This window comes from Syngnathoides biaculeatus, chromosome 14, assembly GCF_019802595.1.
Source record: "Syngnathoides biaculeatus isolate LvHL_M chromosome 14, ASM1980259v1, whole genome shotgun sequence".
Taxonomy (NCBI): Eukaryota; Metazoa; Chordata; class Actinopteri; order Syngnathiformes; family Syngnathidae; genus Syngnathoides; species Syngnathoides biaculeatus.
The window spans coordinates 19370253-19396037 of NC_084653.1; the positions used below are offsets into that span (position 1 = coordinate 19370253).

General features: G+C 41.9%; 2 protein-coding genes across 3 annotated transcripts; one reads left to right on the forward strand and one right to left on the reverse strand.

Annotated features, from left to right (window-relative positions):
* Positions 1-11846: 11846 nt before the first annotated feature.
* nms (neuromedin S) lies at positions 11847-14066 on the forward strand. 2 transcript variants are annotated; one of them, XM_061842274.1, is made up of 7 exons: positions 11847-12057; positions 12792-12838; positions 12930-12977; positions 13063-13092; positions 13571-13624; positions 13707-13781; positions 13854-14066. In XM_061842274.1, exons 1-7 carry the CDS (start codon positions 11988-11990, stop codon positions 13860-13862), a joined length of 333 nt encoding a protein of 110 aa, XP_061698258.1. In that variant the 5' UTR covers positions 11847-11987; the 3' UTR covers positions 13863-14066. The 2 variants fall into 2 exon arrangements, with proteins under 2 accessions (XP_061698258.1, XP_061698259.1); XM_061842275.1 differs by having other exon boundaries at positions 13066-13092.
* Positions 14067-17161: 3095 nt separating this feature from the next.
* Positions 17162-25070, reverse strand: pdcl3 (phosducin-like 3). The gene is made up of 6 exons (XM_061842405.1): positions 24937-25070; positions 22394-22514; positions 21828-21918; positions 20428-20571; positions 18217-18425; positions 17162-17441 (listed from the first exon to the last, which is right to left on the reverse strand). Exons 1-6 carry the CDS (start codon positions 24940-24942, stop codon positions 17296-17298), a joined length of 717 nt encoding a protein of 238 aa, XP_061698389.1. The 5' UTR covers positions 24943-25070; the 3' UTR covers positions 17162-17295.
* Between the last annotated feature and the right edge of the window lie 715 nt (positions 25071-25785).

The following is a 25785-nucleotide window of genomic DNA, read 5'->3' on the forward strand; positions in this document are numbered from 1 at the left end:
CATACATTCAGAAGGGTCTCCTGTCCCACTTAGTCTTCTCTCATCTCTCTTTGTATCTCCTCCAGGATGCCATCGTCGTGAAATGGACGTCGGCCGGCGTGACGGTCTGAGCGTTCCCGGTGCTGAGAAGTCTTCTTGTGATTAACGCGCATGCGCGTATATTTTTGTAGACTTCGGGCAAGTCTGAAACATCCCCATCCATGCTTCAACATGTGCCATTCGACAACTTGTCGCCGAGTGTTCATGTTCGCTATGGACGTCTCAGGAAGACAAACACAGCGAAGGTACATATATGTGTATATCTTTTTATCAACTTTTGTTTTAAGGTTAGGTTATAGTATGTTAGTTACCTCTCTGTGGAAGAAGGGGAACTATGACACCGGGGGATTTACGAGTAAGTGTCTGCTACGTACCCCGAGTTCCCCTGTTGGTAAAGCATGCGCATTCATCACAAGGAGACTTTTCAGCACGGGGGAGCGCTCAGACCGTCACAGCGGCTACACACTGGGGCTGAGCTCCTCGCATTCATAGTAAAATTCCCAACAACACCATAATTTCTTGCTCAATAAAATACCACAATCAAAAGCCTGCAAAAGTGTAAACTGTTAACGGCACAGCGCAATGTGGAAAAAAAAGTTTGTGGAAAATATGGGAGAAACTAATCGAGCTGTGGTAAACAGGCTTCCGGTAAACGTGGAAACTCCACGTGCTGATCCTCTGCGCCAACGAATGTCACAGCCCAAAAACGCTTGAAACAGTCCAAAATGTTTAGCACAACATGCAACTAACAATACATGACAAAAAAAAAAAAAGAAAAAATGGTCAAAAGGTACAAGTGAAAAAGCGCAGCTGTTGGAACAGGCTGTCAATTCATGTCAACTCACAGGAGCCCCTTTTATTAGTTGTGGAATTGCTCATAATTCTTGACTAAAGCCTCAATTCATGATGGAGAAAAATGAAAAAAAAAAAAAAAAACAGCCCCAAAGTTTGATGCTTCCACCGCAAGGCTTCTTCGTAGGTATGATATTGTTTGCCCCAAACATACCTTTTGGAATTACGTCCAGAAATTTCAACTTCGGTTGCACTGGACCATAGCACATTTTCCCACCTGCGTTTGGCAAATTTTGGCCTCCTGGCATCTTTTTATCCATTTTGAAGAGACCTCCCCTTCTTAGTGATGTTACTGCTGAACATATTTTCCCCTGGTGGCAAGGTGCGTCAACTGGAAAAGCGTTGGCCTCACCGTTCTGAGGACCTGGGTTCGATCCCGGCCCCGCCTGTGTGGAGTTTGTATGTTTTCTCCATGCCTGCATGCGTTTTCTCCGGGCACTCCAGTTTCCTCCCACAACCCAACAACATGCAACATTAATTGGACACTCTAAATTGCCCGTAGGTGTGATTGTGAGTGCAGCTGTTTATCTCAATGTGCCCTGCAATTGGCTGGCAACCAGTTCAGGGTGTACCCCGCCCCCTGCCCATTGACATCTGGGATAGGCTCCAGCACTCCCTCGTGAGGATAAGCGGCAAAGAAAATTAATGGATGGATGGATGGATATTTTCATCTGTTGATGATTGTCTTCATTGTCCATCCATTTTCTGAGCTGCATATCCTCACAAGGGTCAAGGAAGTGCCAGGGACGGGGTACGTCCTGAACTGGTTGCTGGCCAACGGTTGGCCACACATATATGCACACAATCATCTCCTATCACATTCACACCTATGAGCAATTTAGAGGACTCAATTAACCGAGCATACGGATTTTTGGAATATGGGAGGAAACCCGAGTGCCCCGAGAAAACCCACACAGGCACGGGGAGAACATGCAAATTCCACACAGGCGGGGCCGGGATTTGAATCCCGGTCCTCAAAACTGTGAGGCAGACGCTCTAACCAGTCGCTCCACTGTGCCGGTCTCCGTTGCACTATATTTAATGCCTCGGGAAATTCTTTTGTAACTTTCTCCTGAACCTTTAGAAAACCGAGATCCCTCTGATGCTGGGAAGAGGCCCAGCGGATGACGAATTTGCCTAGAAAAAGCCAAGAAAAGCTTATTTGTACATTTTCCCTTTATTTTGGATAAATGGTGGAAGCTGTGCACTGACTCCCATTCAACCCGAGCTTGAACGTGATTGGTTCATTCGAAACACAGCCACATCCCCAGTAATCAAAGCGGGTGTGTACAGTTGTGCAACCACATCATTTTAGTTGTTTTGACTTCCCTGTTCGAAACTACATTTTGTTTCAATTGAGTTGGACAGATGATTGCAGTTTGCAAGGATGGAAAAAAAGGTTTTGAAATCGTAGTAGTAGCCTTTGTCTCAGCGCCATTGACCATGAAATTTAATAGGCTGCTTCGTGTGTTCACGTGTCGACTGCTCGCTCATGTCTCAGCTCCCCACGGAGAAAGAGGACAGGAGTATGTATGTTTTTTTATCGGCAGTCACGTGTCGCTCGCCATCATTTTAGTTATACAACAAGTAAACACGGGTCAGCACTGTGCCCTGGTGGTAGTTAGTCCGCTTCACACTTGAGAGGTTCCGGGTCAGAAAATGATCCAGCTCCCCACATTTTTTCAGCTGTGAAAAATGTCAAACCTCCCAAAATTTGCACATTTGAAATTTTGAGTATTACCCATACCTCCCCAAATTTTATGAAAAAATTGTGCCTTGTGAGGATAAGCAGGTAAGAAAATGGATGGATGGATGGATGGATGGGTACTATTTCCAACATTTTGCATTTTTGCCCATTTTAAATGTAATTTTTTTTTGTTTTTGCTTCCAAATATCTTCAACACATAATCACTCCCAAAAATGAACACCTCTAAACCTGTGGATTTGAAAATTTTCCACTTGTGAATTTGCACATCTCAAAATTTCACCGATCGCGATATTTTCTACCACGACAAAAAATTTTGCACCTCCTGCATTTTTATATCTAAAAATGTTCTACTCCCAACATTACACGCCTCACAAAATTTTGTAGCTCCCAAAATGTTGTGGCATTTAATGTGTTTTGCCTCACCAGACCTTCTCAAATTTTGCCCCCCCCCCCATTACATTGTTCCGTCTCCAGAAATCGGTTTATACGTGGACTGCCATGTGACCACATCTGGAAAACTTTATAACTGACTTCCTTTGTATACAACAACGGTTTAATTACGTGATTTTTATTTCAAGACGAACTTGCTTGCTTTTCTTTATGGCTGCTGTCTTTGGACAAAAGTTAAATAGGTGTACCTGGATGGCATTCATTTATCAAAACATTAAGTATGAAAATGAATATGAGATACAAAGATCATAAATTGAATAACATTAAATATTGGCATCTTTGGAGGCTCGACGTGACATCTTGTATATAAAAAGACAGCTAAGATATTTATTGTCATCTATAGAGACCTCCCTCAAATTTTACACGACCCAAAATTTTGTGTTGTTGAAAATATTTTTATCCCTTCCCCAAAAAAATAAAAATAAAAAAATAGACCTCTCAATATTTTGTAGCGCTGAAAATGTTTTGCCCGCCAAAATGCTGCAAATAAATGAATAACCACAAGATAGCAGTATGAGTTCTCTCTATGATATTTCTGGCTTTCACCTGTCTGCATGCAGTCCTCTACCCTTTTAGACCACTACGACTTCTGAATCTTTATCAAAAAGTATATTCCCTCATAAACCATGCATTCATTATTAATATATATAATGTTTTTTTATGATAAATAGCTGCTATTCATTCACTTGAGTGTTTGTGGATATTTTGGGTGTCTGAATCATTAATGCAATCAGTGCTGTATTAATTGGTCGGTAGTAATCAGGGTGTGGAGTAACACACTATATTTGCAGAAGTAACATTTAGGATAAATAGCAAAATGTCATAGTTTGATTTTATGATGAGCTACACACCACTTGCTACATTTATGAATCGATTATTGCGTTCGCAATCTATTTTTAAACTTTGATATCCACTTTGTGTTGGGCATTATTTGCACCAATTAAATGTTACTAGCAGTGTCACCTGACACCAGCTCACCAATCAAACGGCACAAGGTAGTGACATAGCCTCGCACACAGCCAATCAAAGGGAACCAGCCGCACTTTGGCGAAACGTGGATATTTCAGATCACTTCTAATTTGAGAAAATGAAGCATATTTTCAATCTTCGTGGTGATCATACTGTGACGTTTCACAAGTGGAACCAAAACTGTATACAACCATTGACTGAAAATAAATTTACCATAATTTGATATTTTACAAATATTTAGTTTATCGCTTTTATGTGGTACATTACGTGATTTGTTGGGAATATCTGAAGTTGCGCAATCTTATTGAGTTATTTTTATTTTATTTCACAGTCATCCTCTGATTACTGAATCTACTCAGTACTTGAGTAGTTTTTTTTTCTTCCACTGGGTACCTTCTTAGTGTAAAGTAATAATTTGACGGTCCACTTTTTACATTGGTGTCATTATTGTAAAGTAACAGTAACCGTACTTGAGTACAATTTTTGGCTATTCTACCGACCTCTGCATGCAGCATCCATCCATCCATTTCTTTGCTGCTTATCCTCATGCGGGTCGTGGGGAGTGCCGGAGACTATCCCAGCTGTCAACGGGCAGGAGGCGTGTTACACCCTGAACTGGTTGCCAGCCAATCGCAGGGCACATCGAGACAAACAGCCGCGCTCACAATCATACCTAGGGGCAATTTAGAGTCTCCAATTAATGTTGCAAGTTTTTGGGATGTAGGAGGAAACCGGGGTGTCCGGAGAAACCCCCGCAGGCATGGGGAGAACACGCAAACTCCACACAGGTGGGTCCGGGATTAAACCCAGAACCTCAGAACTGTGAGGCCAACGCTTTACCAGCTGAGCCACCGTGCCGCCCATGCAGCAGTCAATCGTGCTTAACATTATGGAATTGCTGTCCTTCATTCACTGCAACTAATCCAATTTCCCATGTGTCATCCATCCCCGCGACAGGAAAGGTAAGGTAAAGGTATCTTTAATTAGCCAACGTGTCGCACAAGACCTTTGCAGCAGTCTGACAGATATGTACGTTTAAAAAGAAAAAAACCTCTTTGTGTGGTCAGGTGATGATGATTCATCACGATGCTTTCCGAGTCTTGATGTCCTCTAATGATCACTGTAGTTCTTCCTTGTGTGCCGCAATGCAAAGCATCCTGGAATTTAACCACAGCCATTATTTTTTCCCAAATTTCACACCACCCCAGAGTCTTTCACTTTTAAAATGTTCTATTGCCTCCAGATATTAGGCATCTCCTAAAATTTGATGCCTCCTTATATTTTATCTTCCATTCTATACCTCTTGAACTGTATGGCTCACAAAATTTTACACCTGGGATAATTTTGCACTTCCCAAGAACTTCCACCCAAATGTGACATCTCCCATTTTTTTTGGCATCTTGGACAACTTTACAGACCTGAAAATCTGCCACCTGAACATTTTAAAACTTACATTTTCAAATTTTGGGAGGCGCCAGATGTTTTGCACCAGTCAAAATGTAATCTCTGGACAAATTCTGCACAAAATGTGACATCTGCTAAATATTTTAAGCTGCCAAAAATTTGTCAGCTCCCAATATTTTGTGTTGGACAAAATGTTGCATCATTCAATGTTTTGTCCAGCAATATTCTATATCTTATCGTAGGTCAGGTCAAGGGGAAGTAGCTTTAACAGGGACAACCAGACTTCTTTTTCACCAGCCACTTCATCTGACTCTTCTAGGGGGATCCCGAGGTGTTCCGAGGCCAGCTAAGAGACGTAGTCTCGGGAACATGTCCTGGGTCTCCTTCCGGTGAGACGTGCCCAGAACACCTCACCAGGGAGGCGTCCGGGAGGGATCCAAATCAGATGCCCGAGCCACCCAAGTTGGGAGCAGCGGCTCCATTCTGAGCCCCCTTCCGGATGACCGAACTGCTCACCCGATCTCTAAAGGAGAGCCCAGACACCCTGCGAAAGAATCTCATTTCTTTCAGCCATGACCCACAGCTCTTGATCATTGCTGAGGGTAGGAACTTACATCGATCAGTAAACTGAGACCTTCACTTTTTGACATAGCTTCTTCGTTACCACACCGGACCAACACAATGTCCATATGACTGCAGATTCTCGTCTGCCTGTCCATCTGGCGTTCCATTCTTCCCTCAAACGTGAACAAGATCCCAAAATACTTGAACTCTTCTACTCGGGGTAGGATCTCAGCCCTGAACTGGAGAGGGCACAGCACCCTTTTCCAACTCAGGACCATGGGCTCTGATTTGGAGGTGCTGATTTTCATCCCAGCCGCTTCCCACTCGGCTGCGAAACGCTTAAGTGAGAGTTGGCGATCACGGCATGATGAAGCAAACAGAACCACGTCCATCTGCAAAAAAGCAGAGATGCAATACTGACTGGACCCCCATCTCTGCCTTGGTTGCGCCTAGAAATTCTGTCCATAAAAGTTATGAACAGAATCGGTTACAAAGCGCAGCATTGGCGGAATCCGACTTAACTGTAGGCAATGTGGGCTAAACTCTGACACCGGTTGTACAGGGACCCAACAGCCCGTATCAGGGGGTTTGGTTTCAATATTTCAAGTCTCACAAAACTGAGTGGCTCCCCTAATTTTGCAGATAATAATAGCTTGGGCCTCCCCAACTCCAAATATTACATACGATGCAAATTTTAACCCGTGCCGATATTTTGTGAGAGTCAAAATATTGAAATGCCCCAATATTTACCATCTCCCCAAAACTTTGCACCTCCTTATCGGTGTATAGTATTTTATCCCTCCCTATATTTTACAATTCCCAATATTTTGTGCCTTCAAAACCTTGCACTTCCCAAAATATTGCACCTCCCCATCTTTTAGTATTTTGTGGTTTTAAAAAAATTACACCTTTCACCATTTTTGCACCCTCCTAAATGTTATGACTCCCAAGCATTTGTGCCTCCAAAAAACAGAACCTCCTAAATTTTTGCACCTTGGGCGAATGGCTCCCTCGTTTTCAATTGTTCTAAAATATTTGAACATGAAATGGCCAAACTTTGGGTGGGGGGCATTTCCTAAAATGTGTCCCATTCGGGGGAACGCAATACAAACATCTTTTAGTTTACCGTGAAGACAAGTTTGCTGGTGTAAAATAATAAGTGTTAATGCAATTTTTTTTCCCTCACAATTGAATTGAAAACTTATGACAAGAACGTAATCCAATTCTCTTTGATCCTGGCCTTCATAGACGGTCTAGGAAACTGGCACAGTAGAAACGTTTGTCCATTTGTCATTCGACAAAAGCAATAAACAGCCCGAGTAGGAAAAAAAATCATATATAAGCTAAAAGACAGCCAGCTTCATGTTAAAAACGAGACAAACGGAGTCAGACCATGTGCCAAAACTGAAGCAATTATACAGTCCATGTTTTTAAAAAATGGCGGATAAGCAATAAGACGTGTAAAAAATGAGACAAGCTAATAAATAACTGATCAATGTGACAAAAGCAGTATGACAAAAATCAGGAGATGCTAAATTGGGTCAACAAATGTGACGCTCAGTTGTATGAATCCGCGTGAAAATGGTGGTGCAAGAGGCCCGTTTAAATTTTTGAAGCTCTCAGGCTCGCTGAGCATTTTTTTACAACATCTAACAAGCAGTGACGGCGGCCGCGTGTCGATTCCCTCTGCTTATTAATACCATAAGTCAGCGCACTTGCCCGCCTTTCCGTCACACCCTCGCACCCGTAGAGCGCTTCGAAGCTCATAACCCACGACATCGATCGGCGTTTTCCCCCTTGTGTGATTTGTGTTCATCATGACCACGTTTGAGGCACTTGAACTAAATATGTCTTTGGCAATATTGACAGTGAGCTATGAAACGTGATCAACGTTATTGTGTTGGAATTTAGCATTTCATCCGGCAGGAGGTCTCGCTCGGAATCTGAAATTTTGCACATCCTACAATTTCACTGAGTCCATCCATCCATTTTCTTTGCCGCTTATTCTCACGAGGGTGGCGGGGAAAGCCAGAGCCTATCCCAGCTGTCAATGGGCAGGAGGCGGGGGACACCCTGAACTGGTTGCCAGCCAATCGCAGGGCACCTCGAGACAAACAGCTGCACTCACAATCACACCTAGGGGCAATTTAGAGTGTCCAATCAATGTTGCATGTTTTTGGGATATGGGAGGAAACCCTTGCAGGCACGGGAAGAACATGCAAACTCCACACCGGCGGGTCTCGGATTGAACCCGGGACTGTCATGCTCCTGGCATCCTCCCCAGGCTGGGCGTGTCCAGCCAATTAGTCGGCACACACCCGCACCTTGTTTCGGCTGATTACGCCCGGTACTTATAGGACCCGGTGATGACTGGTCCTCCGCCAGATCGTTGAGGTTCATGCCCTGTTCCAGCACTCCCGTATCCCTGATCGTCAACCCGTGTGTACCGACCTTCGCCTGTTCTCCGACCGACTCCTTTGACACTTCTGCCTGCTTTGATCGTTCTCCCGTGTACCGACTCCTGCCTGCCCGCTGACCTGCTCTCTACACCCGAGGTCCCAACTACCGCTGCTGCTCCTGACTGCCTGCCCGATCCCCGACCTTGGATTAATAAACATTTTTCCCAATTTACATCTGCGTCTCCCGTGTACTCCTGCATTTGGGTCTTACCTCGGTTCCGATGGGTCGTGACAGGGACCTCAGAACTGTGAGGCCAACGCTTTACCAGCTGAGCCCACCGTGCCACCCTTTACCGAAGGGTTTGTAGCATAAACTTGTTTTGCCGACACATGACAGTATTAGCAAATAGCTGATCAAGCAAAATAAGCAAAGCTGTGTGTCAGTGAGACAAAGGCCTGTTTAGCCAGATGGAATGGTCGAATTAGAGCTTTTAATTGCATTCATCCCGATAATGACGACAAACATGCGACCTTTCCGCCAGGACGGCAAAGGTGTTCCCATGTTTGCCATCTGTGAGGTTGTTGAAGGTCACACGGAGGAGCGTTTAAAAATGGTTGCAATCCAACACCGGGTTGTCCCACTTCACCAAATCTGGCACATGTTCATTATAACAGGATCATGAGTGTGTGTTTCTTTCAGCTTGTCCCGTTAGGGGTCGCCACAGCGTGTCATTTCACATTTTTTGGCACAGTTTTTACGCCTGATGCCCATCCTGATGCAACCCCTCTTGGGGAGTAGAGGTCCCAGTTAGATACGAAGTCACGCCCCCTGGTTTACCAAACCAATGCTCTAACCTTTGCTAAGCTAAGATAAGCTTCTAAGCTTTGGGGTTTCAACAGGATCATGAGTAGACCCGGAAAAAAAAAAAAAAAAAAAAGTCTGTAACGCCTGAAAAAAGAGAGGAAAATGTCCATTTTGATTGAGGGATTTTATACACGACACTTGTCCAAGGACCGCAGCACCCTCGCGCGATCAATGCCGACCGTGATCATGTTTGGAAGTGCTGACGTAGGAGCCTACAGGGCAGTCGAGAGGCTTTCCCCGAGGAAACCGAACCTCGGCAAATATGTATTTGTCACAATAGCAAAAGAACACCCTCGTTTTGCTCATTTTAATGAGGATGACAAGACTGAGTTTGCAGCGGGATCTTGGGATTCAAGCCCGACGGATCGTGAGCTACACGTCCATGGAGAACCTCGAGGTCCATTTCAAGCTGAGCGTGGAGAAGTTTAAACCCCCCCCCCTGCAGAGACGTCTCACTTTTTCTATCCTTCCACAGCTCGGGATAGCGGGACGCTGTATTTATGATGACGTCCTCCAGTATATTGCCTTTTAAGGGATTAACGACTCCATAACTCCCTGTGAAATATTTATTGTTTAAATGCAATTTTCGTAAACAGAGCCCGAGTCTGTTTTATTTTTTTTAATCTGTGCTATTTTATTTATAGTTCTACATTTCGTTGTTCATTATTCTTCAATTTAACAGCTCTTGAAACGTACGAACTTGAATTATTGGTATGTTTTAATAGCAACAACATGAAAAAAAAACGGGTTGCAGGCCTAAGTGAGTAGTCGAGTAAGCGGATCAGATTTAAAGTGGAAACAGCCGCAGATGATAAGAAGAAAAGAACAATTGAGAACTTCTTCATGGTCCATCACAAATTTCTACCCAATGATCTGACACAAACAATTGTACATCAAATTAAAAACAAAACTTTATGTTGACAATATTGTGCACCATTTACCAGTCAATACTGGCCATGAAAACTTTTTTTGGTTTGTTTAAGCGTGAACCTGCAGAACTGCGGCGTTGAATGCGATGCATTTGGAAATGTGGGCTCACCTCACGTTTGTGCTGGTGAACCCAAGAAAAAAAGTTGGGTGCACCAGTGCAAAAAGATAAGTCTCGAGCCCAGCCAGGGTTTAATGGACATTCTGGGCCTTTTCCAGGTTTCGTATAACAACTCTGGTGGTGAATCTGAACGATGAAACCAATGTCACGCAGCATGGACATCGTCTCCAGTGCCACTGGATTTGCAGACTGGGGTGGTGGTCCCCCTTTTCAAGAAGGGGGACCGAAGGCTGTGTTCCAACTATAAGGGATCACATTCCTCATGCTCCCTGGTAAGGTCTGTTCAGGGGTTCTGGAGAGGAGGGTCCGTGGGGAAGTAGAATCTCAGATCCAGGAGGAGCAATGTGGTTTTCGTCCCGGTCGTGGAACAGTGGACCAGCTCTACATCCTCGGCAGGATCCTCGAGAGTGCATGGGAGTTCGCCCAACCAGTCTACATGTGTTTTGAGAAGGTGTTCAACCGTGTCCCTCAGGGAGTCTTGTACGGGGTTCTTTGGGAGAATGGGGTACCGTGCCCCTTGATACTGGCTGTTTGGTCCCTGTACAACCGCTGTCAGAGTTTGGTCCACATTGCCGGCAATAAGTCGGACTCGTTTCCGGCGAGAGTTGGACTCCCCCTAGGCTGCCCATTTCTGGTGAGCTGTTCCGGGCGTGTCCCACCAGAAAGAGAACCCCGGGGACGACCCAGGACACGCTGGAGAGACTATGTCTCTCGGTTGGCCTGGGAACACCTCGGGATCCCTTCGGAAGAGCTGGAAGAACTGGCCGGGGAAAAGGAAGTCTGGGTAACCTTGCTGAAGCTACTTCCCCAGACCCGGAAAAGCGGTAGAAAATTGATGGATGGATGAAGGAAGTCCATAATTTTCAGTCGCTAAACTTCTTTGAGTGTGATTTGAGCAATTTTCGGCTTTTTGTCCATCATGAATACACCAACAAAAAAAGTCTCACCGGGCAATAGTTGAAAAGACAGGAAGTCCGCCATTATGATCTGACGTAGACAATTCCGTGATTTCCAGGGGAACATTGAATTTATTTTTGTTTTAATTCAACCGCTGAGGTCAGTTTCCACTAAAAACATGAAATTCGGTAGACAAGGTGTTAGTAAACCATGCCTGTAAGACAGAGGAAGTCAGCCATTTTGGTTTCCAGCATCCACTTCAGGGTTATTTCCGTTATTTCAAGGATTCCTTTAAAGAACCACCACTTCCTGGTGTTTGTCTAATGGCTCCCAAATTTGAATCACAAAACATTTGAGTTTTACGCATTCGATGACGCTGAATGATCTGCGGTGAAACGCGAAGAAGCATCAGTGCGTGCGAATGACACCACACACGTCCTACGGGAATAATTGTTTACCGTAAATATCGAGGGGGGGGGGCAAGATTATGAACGCATTGCATGCAGTTTGTGCTAATGTGATGGCTGACTTTTTTTTTTTTACTTGTGACGTCCACCACGACCAAATGTCGTCAGTTAATAACCAAAATTTCCCAGAAAGGGGCGTGTCCGCCAGCTAGTCATCATAGTGGGAAGATCACAGAGCCTAAAGGGAGGAGATGGAGAAGCGCAAACCACACACACACAAACACACACACACACACGCGGACGCACCGAGAGAACCCAGAGGGGAGCGCACCCATCAGACGGACAACTTTGGAAAATTATAGCAAAGGACTTTTAAATTGGAGATATGAATGTTCCACATGTGAGACAACTCGCACTTTTTTGTTTGATCTGCTGCAGGTTTTGGAACGCTTCAGGTAAAAAGTCCGCTCCGTTACGCTTTTGGAGGGATTTCTCTCTTCAAAGTTGGCTTTTATTTTGCAGAAAGAATATAAAATCGAGGATATCTGTCTTTATTACATTTTCCTTTGAATGTAATTTTTGGATTATTTTTAAAATGGTATCTCAATGTTTTGAAATTCTTTAAATTGAATCATTTTTGTTTATAAATAATAACATTTTAATTGTTATATTTAAATTCAAATAATGAAATTATGCTTTAATCATTTTTATTTAAATGTTCTTAATGCTTGGTACAATGCAATATTATTTATTCCAAAGAAATGTATGAATAGTATAACTGTATACATGTATTTTTTTTAAACTAAATGCATGCCTTGAATTAGTCTTTTTTTAAAAAAAAAAAAAATAATAAACTGCTGGGAGAGGCTCCAGCAGTCCTGCAACCCTTGTAAGGATAAGCATCTTGGAGAATGGATGGATGGAAATAGAAATTCACGTTAAAATATTCAGCAAAATAAAGTTAAGGCTCAAATTTTGTAATGCACTATTATTTCTCATTCTATTTATTATTATTATTATTTGAATAAGTTCTTTATTATTATGTTTGACAGATTGTATTAATTTTAAAATATATTATACAGTGGCAGAAAATCTTAATTTATTTATTTAAAATCAATCATAATTTCAAAGACGTACTAACCTGTTCTTTTAATAAGATATTAAAATTGTTTTTTTTTTTTCCATTCAGATGCGAGTTATTACCAGAGATTGGAAGATGGAGTTGTGTTCAGAACGGTGATGAAATATTAAAACATTTTTCACAATCTTTTAACTGACTAAAGTCCTGACATGCCCTTGACGTGAGTTGTTGGCGGGTCGGTTGCAGGTCCGAGAAGACGAACCCACTCAACTCTCGTGGAGAGATGACGACGAGGTTCGTTTAACACATGCAGTATCACGCAAAATGGGTTAAGAAGAAATAAATATTAAGAAATATCGTAAATCCCATTTCTTCACAGCAGCAGCAAGTACAGAACCTTTTCAAAAGAGTAAGTTCTTCTTCTTTCATATCTTACAAATGGCGAAATTGACAGTAATTGACTCACGACAGACATGTTTTACAAATGTTTTTCACCAAATAAGAACCTGGAAATATGTAAATGCACCATAAAACGGATGCTGTTCACCAAAATAATCAATTTCCTGTCTTTTCGGGCAGGACTTGTTCTGACTTTTTTTTTGTTGGTCTACTCTTGATAGAGATTCATGTTGATAAGTCAAACTGAGCTTAGGGGGCTAATTTTTATTAGTATTTTTTTAAACCACCCTAATATGAATCCAACCAAACGAAATGTCTGAATTTCTGGGTGTCTTTCTTGGCATTGCTTCCCAAGATTTTTTGTGGGTGCACTCAAGATAAGACACGTCAAGCAAAGTCTACGTCGCTCCGAGAAACCGGCCTCTGGAGCTCAGTTAAGGGGGAAAAAAGTAAAATTAAAAAAAAATATATATATATATCTTTTGCAGTTCCTGTTTCATTATTCAAAAGCAAGGACCTCCGCTGACCCGGAGGAGAACATGGTGAGCAGACCGGACCCGTCACGGATAAAAAAAGGACATTAATGCGATTATTGAGGGTAATTGCTGGCTTCTTCTCCCGCAGTCCAACTCTGTTCACCCTCTGATGCGACTTTCACCTAAACTATCTCAGCGGAGGAAGAAGACGGTGGTGCTTCTGGTGAGACAAAGTGTCCACTTGCCACCTCACATTCCCGACTAATATTTTCTCCCTCTCTGTCTCATTGCGCAGAATATTTGAGATTGGCCGCCGCAAGATCGCGGTTGAGAAGAAAAAAGAAACACGGGAGAGGTCTCCTCCACGCAGTTGTCATGGTCGGTGTGGACGTGGTCTTCAGGGTGGAAGGGACTGCACGTTTGATGCTTGTGAGCATGACTCGGAAGTGTTGATAACTTGCTGTACATTAAATACACGCACTATGATTAAACCTGGCTTTCAAAGTCTTATCTGCATGATTCATAGTTCGCATAATTGTTTCCCTGGTAGAGTTTGGGCCGCTTCAAATTGGATGTCTCCATGGAGACAAGTTTAGCAACCTGTCTATATCTCTTCCCCCCCCCCCCCCCCATTCAAGTGGTGGAGACTTTAATGGCAGGAGTGGGCAGTCAATGTACATACTTAGACAATTAAAAAAATCTAAATTATTTTTATTATTAAAAAATTGACCAAAAAAAACTGTTCTTGATACTTGACTGTTTTTTTTTTGTTTTTGTTTAATGAAGAATACTTAAAAGGGGCAGCACGGTCTATCACCCAGTAAAGTGTTCGCCTCACAGTTCTGAGGACCCGGGTTCGATCCCGGCCCCGCCTGTGTAGAGTTTGCATGTTCCTCCTGTGCCTGTGTGGGTTTCCTCCGGGCACTCTGGTTTCCTCCCACATCCCAAAAACATGCAACATTAATTGGACACTCTAAATTGCCCCTAGGTGTGATTGTGAGTGCGACTGTTTGTCTCTATGCGCCCTGCGATTGGCTGGTGACCAGTTCAGGGTGTACCCCGCCTCCTGCCACTCCCTGCGACCCTTGTGAGGATAAGTGGCAAAGAAAATGGTTGGATGAATACTTAAAAGGGGATATCAAAATTATTTTTTTTCCCTAATGATAATAGAAAATAGTATTTTCATATTTTTTTATCTCAATAGAGTGGTTTCCACTAGTAAGTTTTTAAAAATGTTTTGGGAAATAATGGGGAAAAACATGACAAATTCAACACAACAAATTGAGTTGCATCGCTTCATATTTTTGAGGATTGCCATCACCTTGACGACTGAGAATCTAAACCGACGAAGAAAAGGTACAATTTTTAACTAGTTCATGGGTATTTGTTCTTGATAATGTGACAGGAAGTTAAAAATGACTTAAGCAATTACGCGACCAGGCTAAAGAAATAAAATGGCCCTAATATGAATGAATAAAAATGAAATAATAAAGGAATGAACGCCATTTATTGTCACCATGCAAAACTGTACAGTGAAATTCAGGAGCCTCTCCTCCGTCAGTGCATACATGAAAATAAGAATTAAAAAAAAATACATGTGTAAAATGGGATGCATAAAAGTGGACTGATTAAGATATTAAAATCAATAAGCCTTTGCATTAATAGCCCGGCTAGAGGAAAGATGAGAGTGTGGTTGATGGCTTTCTCAAAAATAAGAAAAAAAAAAAAACCTGTTCCTCGGTCTGTTGGTCCTTTGTTTTGTGCATCTGTACTGGCTTCCAGATGTCAGGAGCTCAAAGAGTTGAGAACCGGGGTGCGTAGTGTCCTTATTAAAGTTTTGAGCTGTGCTGAGGCACCGAGAGGAGTGAATGTCTGCCACGGAGGGGAGATGGCGGGCCAAAGACTGCGAAGTTGAGAACCAGCCTATCGAAGAAGAAGATGAGAGGGGAGAGCGGCCACGGGGCGATAGTCATTGAAGCTAGATAAGGATTTCTTTTGGGGATGGCAATGATTGTTGTAGATTTCAAAGAAGTGGGGATGACTGGTGCAAGTGAGTGGGGTGCAGGGCTTGCCAAAGACGCTGGACACCTGGCGGGCACGTGCCCCGTGGGCCTTGCCTGGAACTCCATCCAGGCCAACGGCCTTCCTGGGGATCACGGCCAGGAGCACACACCTCACGTCGTGCTCCTGTACAATATGTGCAGAATTACACGAGCCTGGTGGGGATGGGGGGGACTGGTGGGCTGTGTGTGACCGAGATGATTCAAAGCGAACAAAGAAGCTGTTGAGCTCCACTGCCAACGACTCGCTTGTGTGTCCTGGTGTCGCATCACAGCCTCTGAGGTCTGCGAGACTCTGTAGACCCTGCCACACTTCCTGAGGTCGAATGCTGACAAAAGATATGACTCTATCCTCCTTTCTGGCATTTTTTTTCCCCCAGTTCAGCTCGGGACGTACTGTATAGAGCTCCGTCACCTGACACGAAGGCAGTGTTGCGGGCCCTGGTAATTGAACGGACCTGGGTGGTCACACAGGGTTTCTGATTTGGAAAAACCCTGATGCTTTTCCTCATTGTTTCCGTGTAGAACTTGATACAGTCCAGTACAGACCCTGTGTATCAGGTCCTGGTGTACAAAAAGGTCTCAGTCTGTTTGTTGAAAGCAGTCTTGAAGTTCACTGAGAGCAGTCTCTGCTCAGGTTGTTCCAGTCTTTGTGGTGGGACCTGGATCTGCATCTGAGGGAGATGTGATCTGACTCACCAATGTGAGGGAGAGGTGTGGTTCTGTGGTCGTGCTTGATGTTGGAGTACACGTAGTCGAATGTGTTTTCACGACGTGTTGGATAGTTGACATGCTGATAAGAACTTGGGTCATACACTCTCCAGATTGGCCTTGTTTGAAGACCCCGGCTATAACGTGAATGCCTTCGGGGTGGGCCCGCTGCTCTTCATGAAAGACGTTGAGCAATAGTGAGAACGCAGTTTTAGCATCTGGTGGGATATAACAGCCGTGATGATGGCTACATTTAGCTTCCTCGGGACGGAAAAGGGCCAGCATTTAACGGACATCTACTCAATGTCGGGTGAACGGTGTATTTTAAACCCCCCCCCCGTTGTTGCACCACTTGTCATGCATGCACACATAGCGCCGCCCCACCTCTGTTATATATACACAAGATGTCCCCCCCAAAAATGTATACACACTTTAAATATTTGTAAACTTAATGTGTATTATAATTTGAATAATTTTTAACATGTCAAAGAATTTTACAATATTTCAAGTGTGTATACAATTTTTGGGGACACCATATATATATAACATTTACAAATACTCCTAAACAGATCTTAAAAATGCGTGATTTGGCTTCATATACATTACAAATTCAGATTTTTATTATTTTGTTACTTTTTGTTGAGGGGGGAACTTGACTTTTATTTGCAAACACTTTAAACCCATGTTTTCCTGACCTTAAAATTTTGTTTTCTTTATATCAATTTTTTTCCCCCAAATAAATTCTTAGGTGTTACTCTTAATTTTTTTTCCCACTATTTAAAAATGATTTAACAGTATTATTTTTTTGTGAGTTCATATGAATAAAAGACCATTGATAAAAACGAGTTTAATGTCGATTTGCGTGAGCACATGATTGTTTACCCGGCCGATATTTTGGAAAGTGGACTTAAATAATAAGGTATGAAAAGTCTTGTTAGAAAAAAAGAAGGGTTTGGAGCGGAGGTCTTAATCTTCATCAGAGTCATCGCTGTGGTTGCGCGTCGGGACCGAGCACCTGATGGACGACATCATGTGGTTGTAGATTTGCTTGTGGGGGTTCTCCTCCAGATCCGTCTTGACCGCCCCCGACTCGGACAGCCTCCACTCCAGCTCTGAACACAAAACACCAACTAGTATACCATTCAAGCACGATATTTTTGTCAAATCTGTCAATTCAAATTCACATTCAAGCAGGAATGAAAGATTAAAATGGAACATATGAATGCGATTGCCCTCTGCTGGGCATTTGGAACATTGCAACCACAAAATTTACATACAAACTACAAACATTCAGTTGAAGGCTTGAAAATATGCTTAGCAAACAAGCTTAACTCTTGGGGGGGGGAAAAAAAAAAAAAAAAAATCAAGTATTTAATTTTTTTTAAAAGTTAAAATATTTCGACAAAATATTCAATCAACAAGGTTAATAGAACTAGACTTATTTTACGTAAAATGTAAAAGAATTTGAGAAATATTTTCAAATGTAAAAATTCTAAAAGTAATTTCAATAAGAATGGAATATTTCACAAATAGCAAAAATATTCAGATATCTTTTGAATCCATATGAAAACACGACATATACTGTATGTATAAATACACGTTTCAAGTATTGCTGCAATTTTTTCCCAAATTAAATACTTTAACACTTGAGAATAAATGATTTAGAAAATGATCAAATAATAATGTAAAAATAGGAATCCTGTACCTATTTTTAGTTTTAGAAATTCTTCCAAATATATTTTTAAAAAACCTCGGATGTATTAAATTTTAAAAAATGTAAAATATAATACTTTTTTATTTAAATTTAAAAAGAAAATATTTTAATGAATATTTTGAATCTAATTATAATTGCATTTTATAATTATAATTACAAATTTTAATAATGACCTTCTAGCGTCAGGTTCATGCCGCCAAAGACGAGGGGCCCAATGAACTGCGCCTTCATGTTGCCGTCGCAGTAGACGAAGACAGTCGGCAGGTTTTTGTCGGGGTAGTTGGCGATGCAGGTGGTGGAGATGGACTTCAGGAACTTGGTCTGAGGGAACTTGCGGGCCAGCGCGCTCAGGTGCTGGTTGATCAGGGCGCACAGAGGGATGCTGGCAAATCAAAACGCAACTTGACTTCCACTATATTATAACATTTTCCCCCCATGTACTGGTCACCATTCTCCTTTTGGTGATAGTTGTTTATGAGTATTTTACCCCACAACAGTAAAATATATTTGGATGACCTTTTAAAAGGTTAAAAGAGTTGAATATTTTTAAAATGGATATTAAACTTTAACACTGATTTGATTGGCTTGACAGATGTCGGCCAATAATTTGCACTCTACACCGCTTGGAATTAATGTCATAAGATGCTGATTCGATCAAAACGATGTACCGTATTTTCCGCACTATAAGGCGGACCTTCAATGAATGCCCTATTTCAAAACTTTTTTCATACATAAGACGCACCGCATTATAAGGCACATAGAACAGACGCTACAGTAGAGGCTGGGGTTACATTATGCATCCATTAGATGGAGCTGCACTAAAGGCTCAATATTGACCCATATGAAAGGCGCACCGGATTATAAGGTGCACCGTTGGCTTTTGGGTGCGCCTTATAGTACAGCTGTGCAAGAGACAATTACTCTGGGTCGCTGTCGTATAAAGTATATTTGAAACCAAAAGCTAGCTTTTTTTTTTTTTTAGCCCAATTTCATTTTGTTAAGAGCCACAAAAATGAGAGAGAGAATTTCTTCGTGAATTTTACATTATTTTCTTCAAGGTAAAACATTTACATACACAAAATTACTACACCTTCAAAGAACATGGGGAAGCCCAGATGAGGTCATGGCCTTGGAACCTCCTGATAGATTAACTGACAACGTGTGAGTTCATTGACGACACACCTGGGGATGTATTTAAGGTCACGTCTCGAAAACTCTGCTTCCTTCTTTGAAATCATGGAAAAATAAAAAGAAATCAGCCAGGAAATTAGAAATCCTAACTTCTGGAGACATTTTCTGTGGTCTGATGAAACTAAAGTGGAGCTGTTTGGCCAGAGTGACCAATATTCCATCTGGAGGAAAAAGGGGGCAGCTTGAGCACCTGAGAACACCACACCAACTGTGAAACATGGAGGTGGCAGTATTATGTTGTGGGGCTGTTTTGCTGCAGCAGGAACGGGAGGTCTTCTTAAATAGACAGCCTCATATCTAGATATTAAGCAAAGATCTCTAGACATCAGCGAGGAAGCTAAAACTTCAGTGCAAATGGATCTTCCAAATGGACAATGACCTGAGGCATCCTGCCAAAATGGTTAAAAAGTGGCTTGAGAATAAAAAGTCATTATCTTGTAGTGGCCATCACAAAGCTCTGATCTGAATCCCATCGAAAATTTGTGGGCAGAACTGAAAAGACGTGTGCGAGCAAGACAACCGGCAAACAAGACTCAGTTACACCAGTTCTGTCAGGAGGAATGACCCGGGATTCCAGCAAAGCTTGTGGAAGGTTAGCCAAAAGGTTTGACCCAAGTCACGCAGTTAAAAGGAAATGCTAATCGATACTAAGGAAATGAATGCAAACCTTTGACATCAAAGAAAATAATATTATCTAAGAAATGATCTCTTTCAATATTGTGGCATTTAAGAAACTTAAATAAATTTGGTGATCTTGACTGACTTGAAAAAGGAAGGTTTAGTCTGATTTGACTTCATAAATAACAAAAACAAAAAAATTTGTTTTTGCACAGTTTATGTAAACGTCTGCCTTCAAGTAAAATTATAAATAAAAAATGTCACTTAAATAGACATATTGCCCCATCTTGTGATTGAATCTATAATCTGTTCTTTTTTTTTTTTAAACTCACTGATCTTTCATCTGCTCCAAAATTACTTGAAAACAGCTTCATGGTTCAAAATTAGAAATATGTTCATAATTAGCAAAAATCATTTCTAAATACTAAAAAATACATTAGAAACAAAAACATTTTGAAGATCAAAATAATACTTTCAAATCAATCATTAAAACACTTGAAAAATATATTAATTAATTAAAACTACTTGAACTGAATTAATGCTAGTTGCGTGCGTGCGTACGTGCGTGTTGTTACCCTTGCTTGTAGAGGTGCAGCACGACCCAGATGCCATCTCCCGCTTTGTTGACTTCGTTGACGTAATCCTGACCGGAGATCTCCATCACTTCCCCGAACACATTCTTCATCTGTGTCGTCTTCCACTCAGCCAACCGCTTCTGTCTAAACACACGTACACACACGGGCTCCATCTCATTTCTTGATTTTTATCATTCTCTTTCATTGCTTCCTTTTCTCTCTCTTTTGTTTTATGAACCTGTTCAGCTCTTAGGTGAAGCAGAATGACAGATTTGTTTCCCTTTTATGCCGGAACACTTTTACTGTGTCACAATGGAGTTTTTAAAGGTCAAGTGTCATGCCTATAAACATTCAAAAATAGATATTGTAAGGAAAAATACATATAACATTATTCACGTCAATGTCTATACAAAAAAATATGAGCGGAGAGTGTGTCATCCATGCGCAAAGTTTTGGGAGTCTCATTCGACATTCAAATGGTAGGCATATTGCCTGCAACGTCATCAGCAGACGTCACACCGGGACATTCGCCATTGAAAACACGTTGGGACACGGAAGCTCTTTTCAAAAAAGAGAACATCTCACAATCGAGTGAAGTGACCGGGGCAATATTACCCTGTCATTTCGAGCCATATTTAGATGATATGCGGATCACTTCTAACTAACAACAGACTCCCAGACGGTATGTATGAGCCAGCCCGGCCGAAGATGCGCCACCGAAGCCATCTGCGCCGTTGACGGGTACATCGACACAATTAGCACCCCTGACTTACGAACGCGGATCTTTAGTTACATTCTGAGAGGATTACTCAACTTCCCACGTAGATTAGGAAGTAGGTTTTGTTTGTAATTATTGTGCTCTCTAAGTTTTACAACTTCCGCAGAGACCGGATCGGACCTTTACACCGGAGTCACTGTCAGTGTTGGACTCGGGACTGTGGGGAATTTCACAAGGCCCTGGCAGCTGTCTCGTGAACATTTTGGTCATTTCGCCACACTGATTTGGAAACTTTGTTCAGGAGAAGGCAGCATTCTATCTATATTTGTCACATGTTCTGCCACTTCCACGTTGCACAATCCAACTGGTGGGTGGAGCTAAACGGTAATCTTACATTGTTAAAACGTTTAAGGGACACGACTGAGTCAGCCAAGTGTCATTTGCAGTACTATAAACAAATGCTGCTGTAGTCGGCTGATCTTTTACATGTGGTCTGATTGTTTGTCAGGTCTCGTCCTCGTGTCGCCGTTTAGTCTCATTTAAATTTGATTTTGGATCGGAAAACACTGCAGGGGGCGAAAATGGCGCCCTGGAAAAAGTGCAGGGGACGCATACTCCATGTTTCCCCCCTCGCCTTAAATTACACCTGCAGCACTGGTGCGAGGGCTTCCGGTGGACTCACCTGTACATCTCAATCGCGGCCTCGTCGTCTTCTTCGAACTCGTCTTCGTTCTCCTCCAGCTCCTCCAGTGTCATGTTCTCGTACGTTTTCACTGTGTGACGATAACCACAAACACCAAAGTAATACAATACTTTAAATATTTCATTTGAAAAACATTCAAAACACGTAAAGAAAATACTTGAAAACAACCGTATAATAATATACAGTAGGATTAAAAACCTCTTAACTTTATATTTTTGCACCTTCCCAGCTTTCGACTTTTTAAGATAATCAAACAAATGTAAATAGAAATATAACCCAAATACACCTCAAATTGTGTCTTTAAATTGCGACTGCATCTATTAAAGAAAAAAAACTTAATTATTGTGTTCTTTGGTGGCACTTTTATATTTGACAGTTTTTGATGGTTTCAACAAGGTTTTCTGATTTGTTTGATACTTGTAATCTGCCGCCCCCTGCAGGTTAAAAAAACGAGTGCAGCTATAAATCAGCTCTCCACAAGAGTATTTTTGTTCCTCATTCCTCAGTCAATCAGCACCCAAACCAAAAATACGTAAACATTTTACCGACAGACTGCTGCTGGAGAGCCAACTCTTCCTCCTCTTCATCGTCTTTAGGGACCTCCTTTGGGGGGAGAATACCTTTCTTCCTCAGGATGTCATTCCACTCTGTGTCCTCGTTGGGGTCCTGAACAAATGGGGATTAAAAAAAAAAAACATTTACAACTACTGTGGGAAGAACCTATATAATCTTTTCAATGCCTAAATGGCTACGAACGTTCAGCAAAAGTTACGTTTTCCATTGAGACCCACTGCTGTCGCTACATGCGAAGCTAACGTTGAGGAAACATCTCAGTCAAAGAATGAATGTTGGTTAAATCAGATAGTCAAATTTATTTATACATCCCTTTTCTTACATTAAAATGCAACACAAAGTGCTCTACAGAAATTTACCCCCCCACCCAAAAAAAAAAAAACCTGTCAACGTCAAGTATAGACCGTCCTCGACTGACGTCACACACCTTCAGGTTGAGAACGCGGTCGCCATTTTGGTGGGGTGAATTTGAGTAGGCAAACCGTAACTAAGGAGAAATCATTTCAGAAAGGCGTATGAAAGGGGGCGCACGGCTATGTTATGGGTTGCTCAAATGAAAGTGGGCGTTGTAAAGAGTCTTTTCTTTTGACTGCCAGCTGTGATCAAGAACCACGGCAAGAAAATGAAGCAGTTAGCAACCAAACGGCGACGACTGCAGCTGTCTCGTATTAGCAGAGCCGACCTAGCTGCCAATTCATTCCCGTAAGTCAGCGTTTGCTCGGAGCATTTTGTTTGCAGGTAAGTATTGGATACCTTTTAGAATTTCACACGGACTTACCAATAACTAAATTCTGTGAAAAAGTATTCTTGAGGGCCAAGGGCCTACATAATACTCGTGTGTGAATGCAAAACATGTCTCCAAAATCTGTAGTTTCTGTTTTATTATAATAAGTTTGCAAAAACGAGTTACCGCACCGCTAGCTGTTTCGTGAGTTGAGTTAAAAATGTAGCCGTGGAAGTGGATAAAAAGGTGCGGGCTCCACTTGGGACTCGTCCCGGTCGAACCCCTCTTTCTCTCCCTCTCGGTAACAAAAACAAAAATAATAATCTACACCTCTTTCGTTGGTATAATCATCATAATTGAACACAACAATGACTATAATCATGCGGTACATATTTAAATTGCATTGTCCGGTACATTAACCTTAGCAATGTGGAGACACAGGTTGCTTACAATGGATACCGCTGCATGACGAACGCAGCCATTGATGAATTCGTTGTAGGCCTCCAGACCTTTGTAATACTTTAGTTGGTCCATGGTATAAATGCTTGTTGAAAAGAGGAGATAGTTGACGATGTTTGGAGAGGTTATTGGTGCCCACCATTCGAAATTCTTGCTCCATTTGTGTTTCTCCAAGGCATATGGGTCGATATTGTCGATCAAAGCGGACTTCTTGTCGTAACGGTTTCTTGAAACAACATCTAATGAGCCCTGATAAATTACCAAAGTCTTCTTTAGCCATTGCGCATCACTTTTAACAGTCGTACGAACGTTTGTGTAACTCTGGTCTGTATGCAAAAGCGACACAGTGAAGGGCACGTCAGTAGAGTCAACCCATTCAACATGGCCAGGTGCCCCGGATGTGGTCACATGGTCGAAAACAGTCTGTACAAGATGAAGCCCCATCCCACCCTCACTTTCAAACGCAAAACACGCCCACATGAACATGCAATGCAGAAAATATACATAGCATAGTTTAATAGTGTATACTTGAGAGTGTACTGAGGATCCAGGTGAGGAAAGACAAATCTGTGGCAGTCATACCCTGCAGTCAACAGAGGATGCCACTGCAAAGACAACCATAACCCAGGAAGACTGGGATGGACTCCCTCCGTTGTGCACAGTCCCACTGTCACCCAGGTCATGGGGAATCTGCAGAGGTCAACCCCGTGGCTAGACTGAACATACCGCCCAGTGTGTGGAGGCATCCATGGGGAGATAATTGATTTGAAAAAGGAGGTCCACTCAACAAACGCATATCAGCTAAATGTGACGCCCCAAGACTGCCGAGACATTTAAAAACTAGTCAAATAACCTTGAAAATCGATCCCAAAAACACACGGGAAATCTTAAACGTAATGTGTTCTCGCCCTCTGGTCTTCGTCAGCACACGAGTAGCTGAGTTCTACAGTAGTTGTAGATTGGAGATTGCTTTTAACAGTATTTGCAAGACCAGAGAGAAGTGAGAGATAAAAGTATGCGTCTGCACCTCTTTGGTGGCGGAAACAGAAACGGATAGACTCCGGCTATATTCTTAAAATGGTTAAAAAAAAATCTGTTACACTTGTGATGTGTAGAATGAAATCAAGTTGAGAGTAAAAAAAAAAAAAATCTTTACACAATGACATGGTGATGGTTTATCATCTTGTACCTTTGGTAAAACTTTTTCTTCGTTGCCTACAGGAACGAAGACAAATGTCTGTTTGATTAGCCCTATGTCACCAGGAGACACCGAGTAATCGTAAAAAGACTCTAAATAGAACGATTTAAGAGAGTAAATTGAAGTTTTCTTACCTGCATTTCGTCACTGTCGAGTTCCTCACCACGCCACTGGAGCGGAAACACAAAACGCCAACATAAAAAAAGTCCGGGCAGAAACAAAACACGCACTTACCTTAAATAGTTTGCCATCCCGCACAGAGTGTTTATTTAAAACGACAGGTTTCTTCTCACATAAGTGGAGAAATTCTGACCACTGACTATACTTTTGAACTGAAGTGTTCTAATTCGCGGTTTAAAAAAACAACTCAAAGGGGACAATAACAAACGGAGCACCAATTTCCGCTTCAGGCTAAATATGTCCATACAAGGAATGGCAGGGCGGCATTCCATTTGTGGCTGAAGAGAGCGTCACTGAACAGCTGAAACGCACTCGACTCTATATATAGTTTAGGTACGATACCATAACATAACATAAAAACAATAAAGGTTACATAACATTTTAATTTCCTGAAACATTGAGAATTTTACGAACCACTAATCTTAACGAAGACAACCTAGAAATGTCTTTTTGATAATCTGTTTTTAATCTTCTTATTTTAAATCATCCGTTTGGATGGTACTAACACCGACTGTGTTTATTATTATTATTATTTTATTTAAATTTTTTTGAGAGTAACAACTTGGGTAGCCTCAGTGACTTCATGTCACTTGTGAACCGCCAATCCAGACGAGGGCCGAAAAGCGGAAGTGGAAGAGATTTCTCCCCCGCACGTCAACGTTAATAATTAAGATCTGGTATAATAATTTAACCAACATACCCCATATAAATGTTAAGCTTGAAAACATCAGACAGAAAAAAATGTTCAGAATACGTAGTACAGAAGAAAAAATATATAAATCAAAGGTCTAACCAGAAAACAA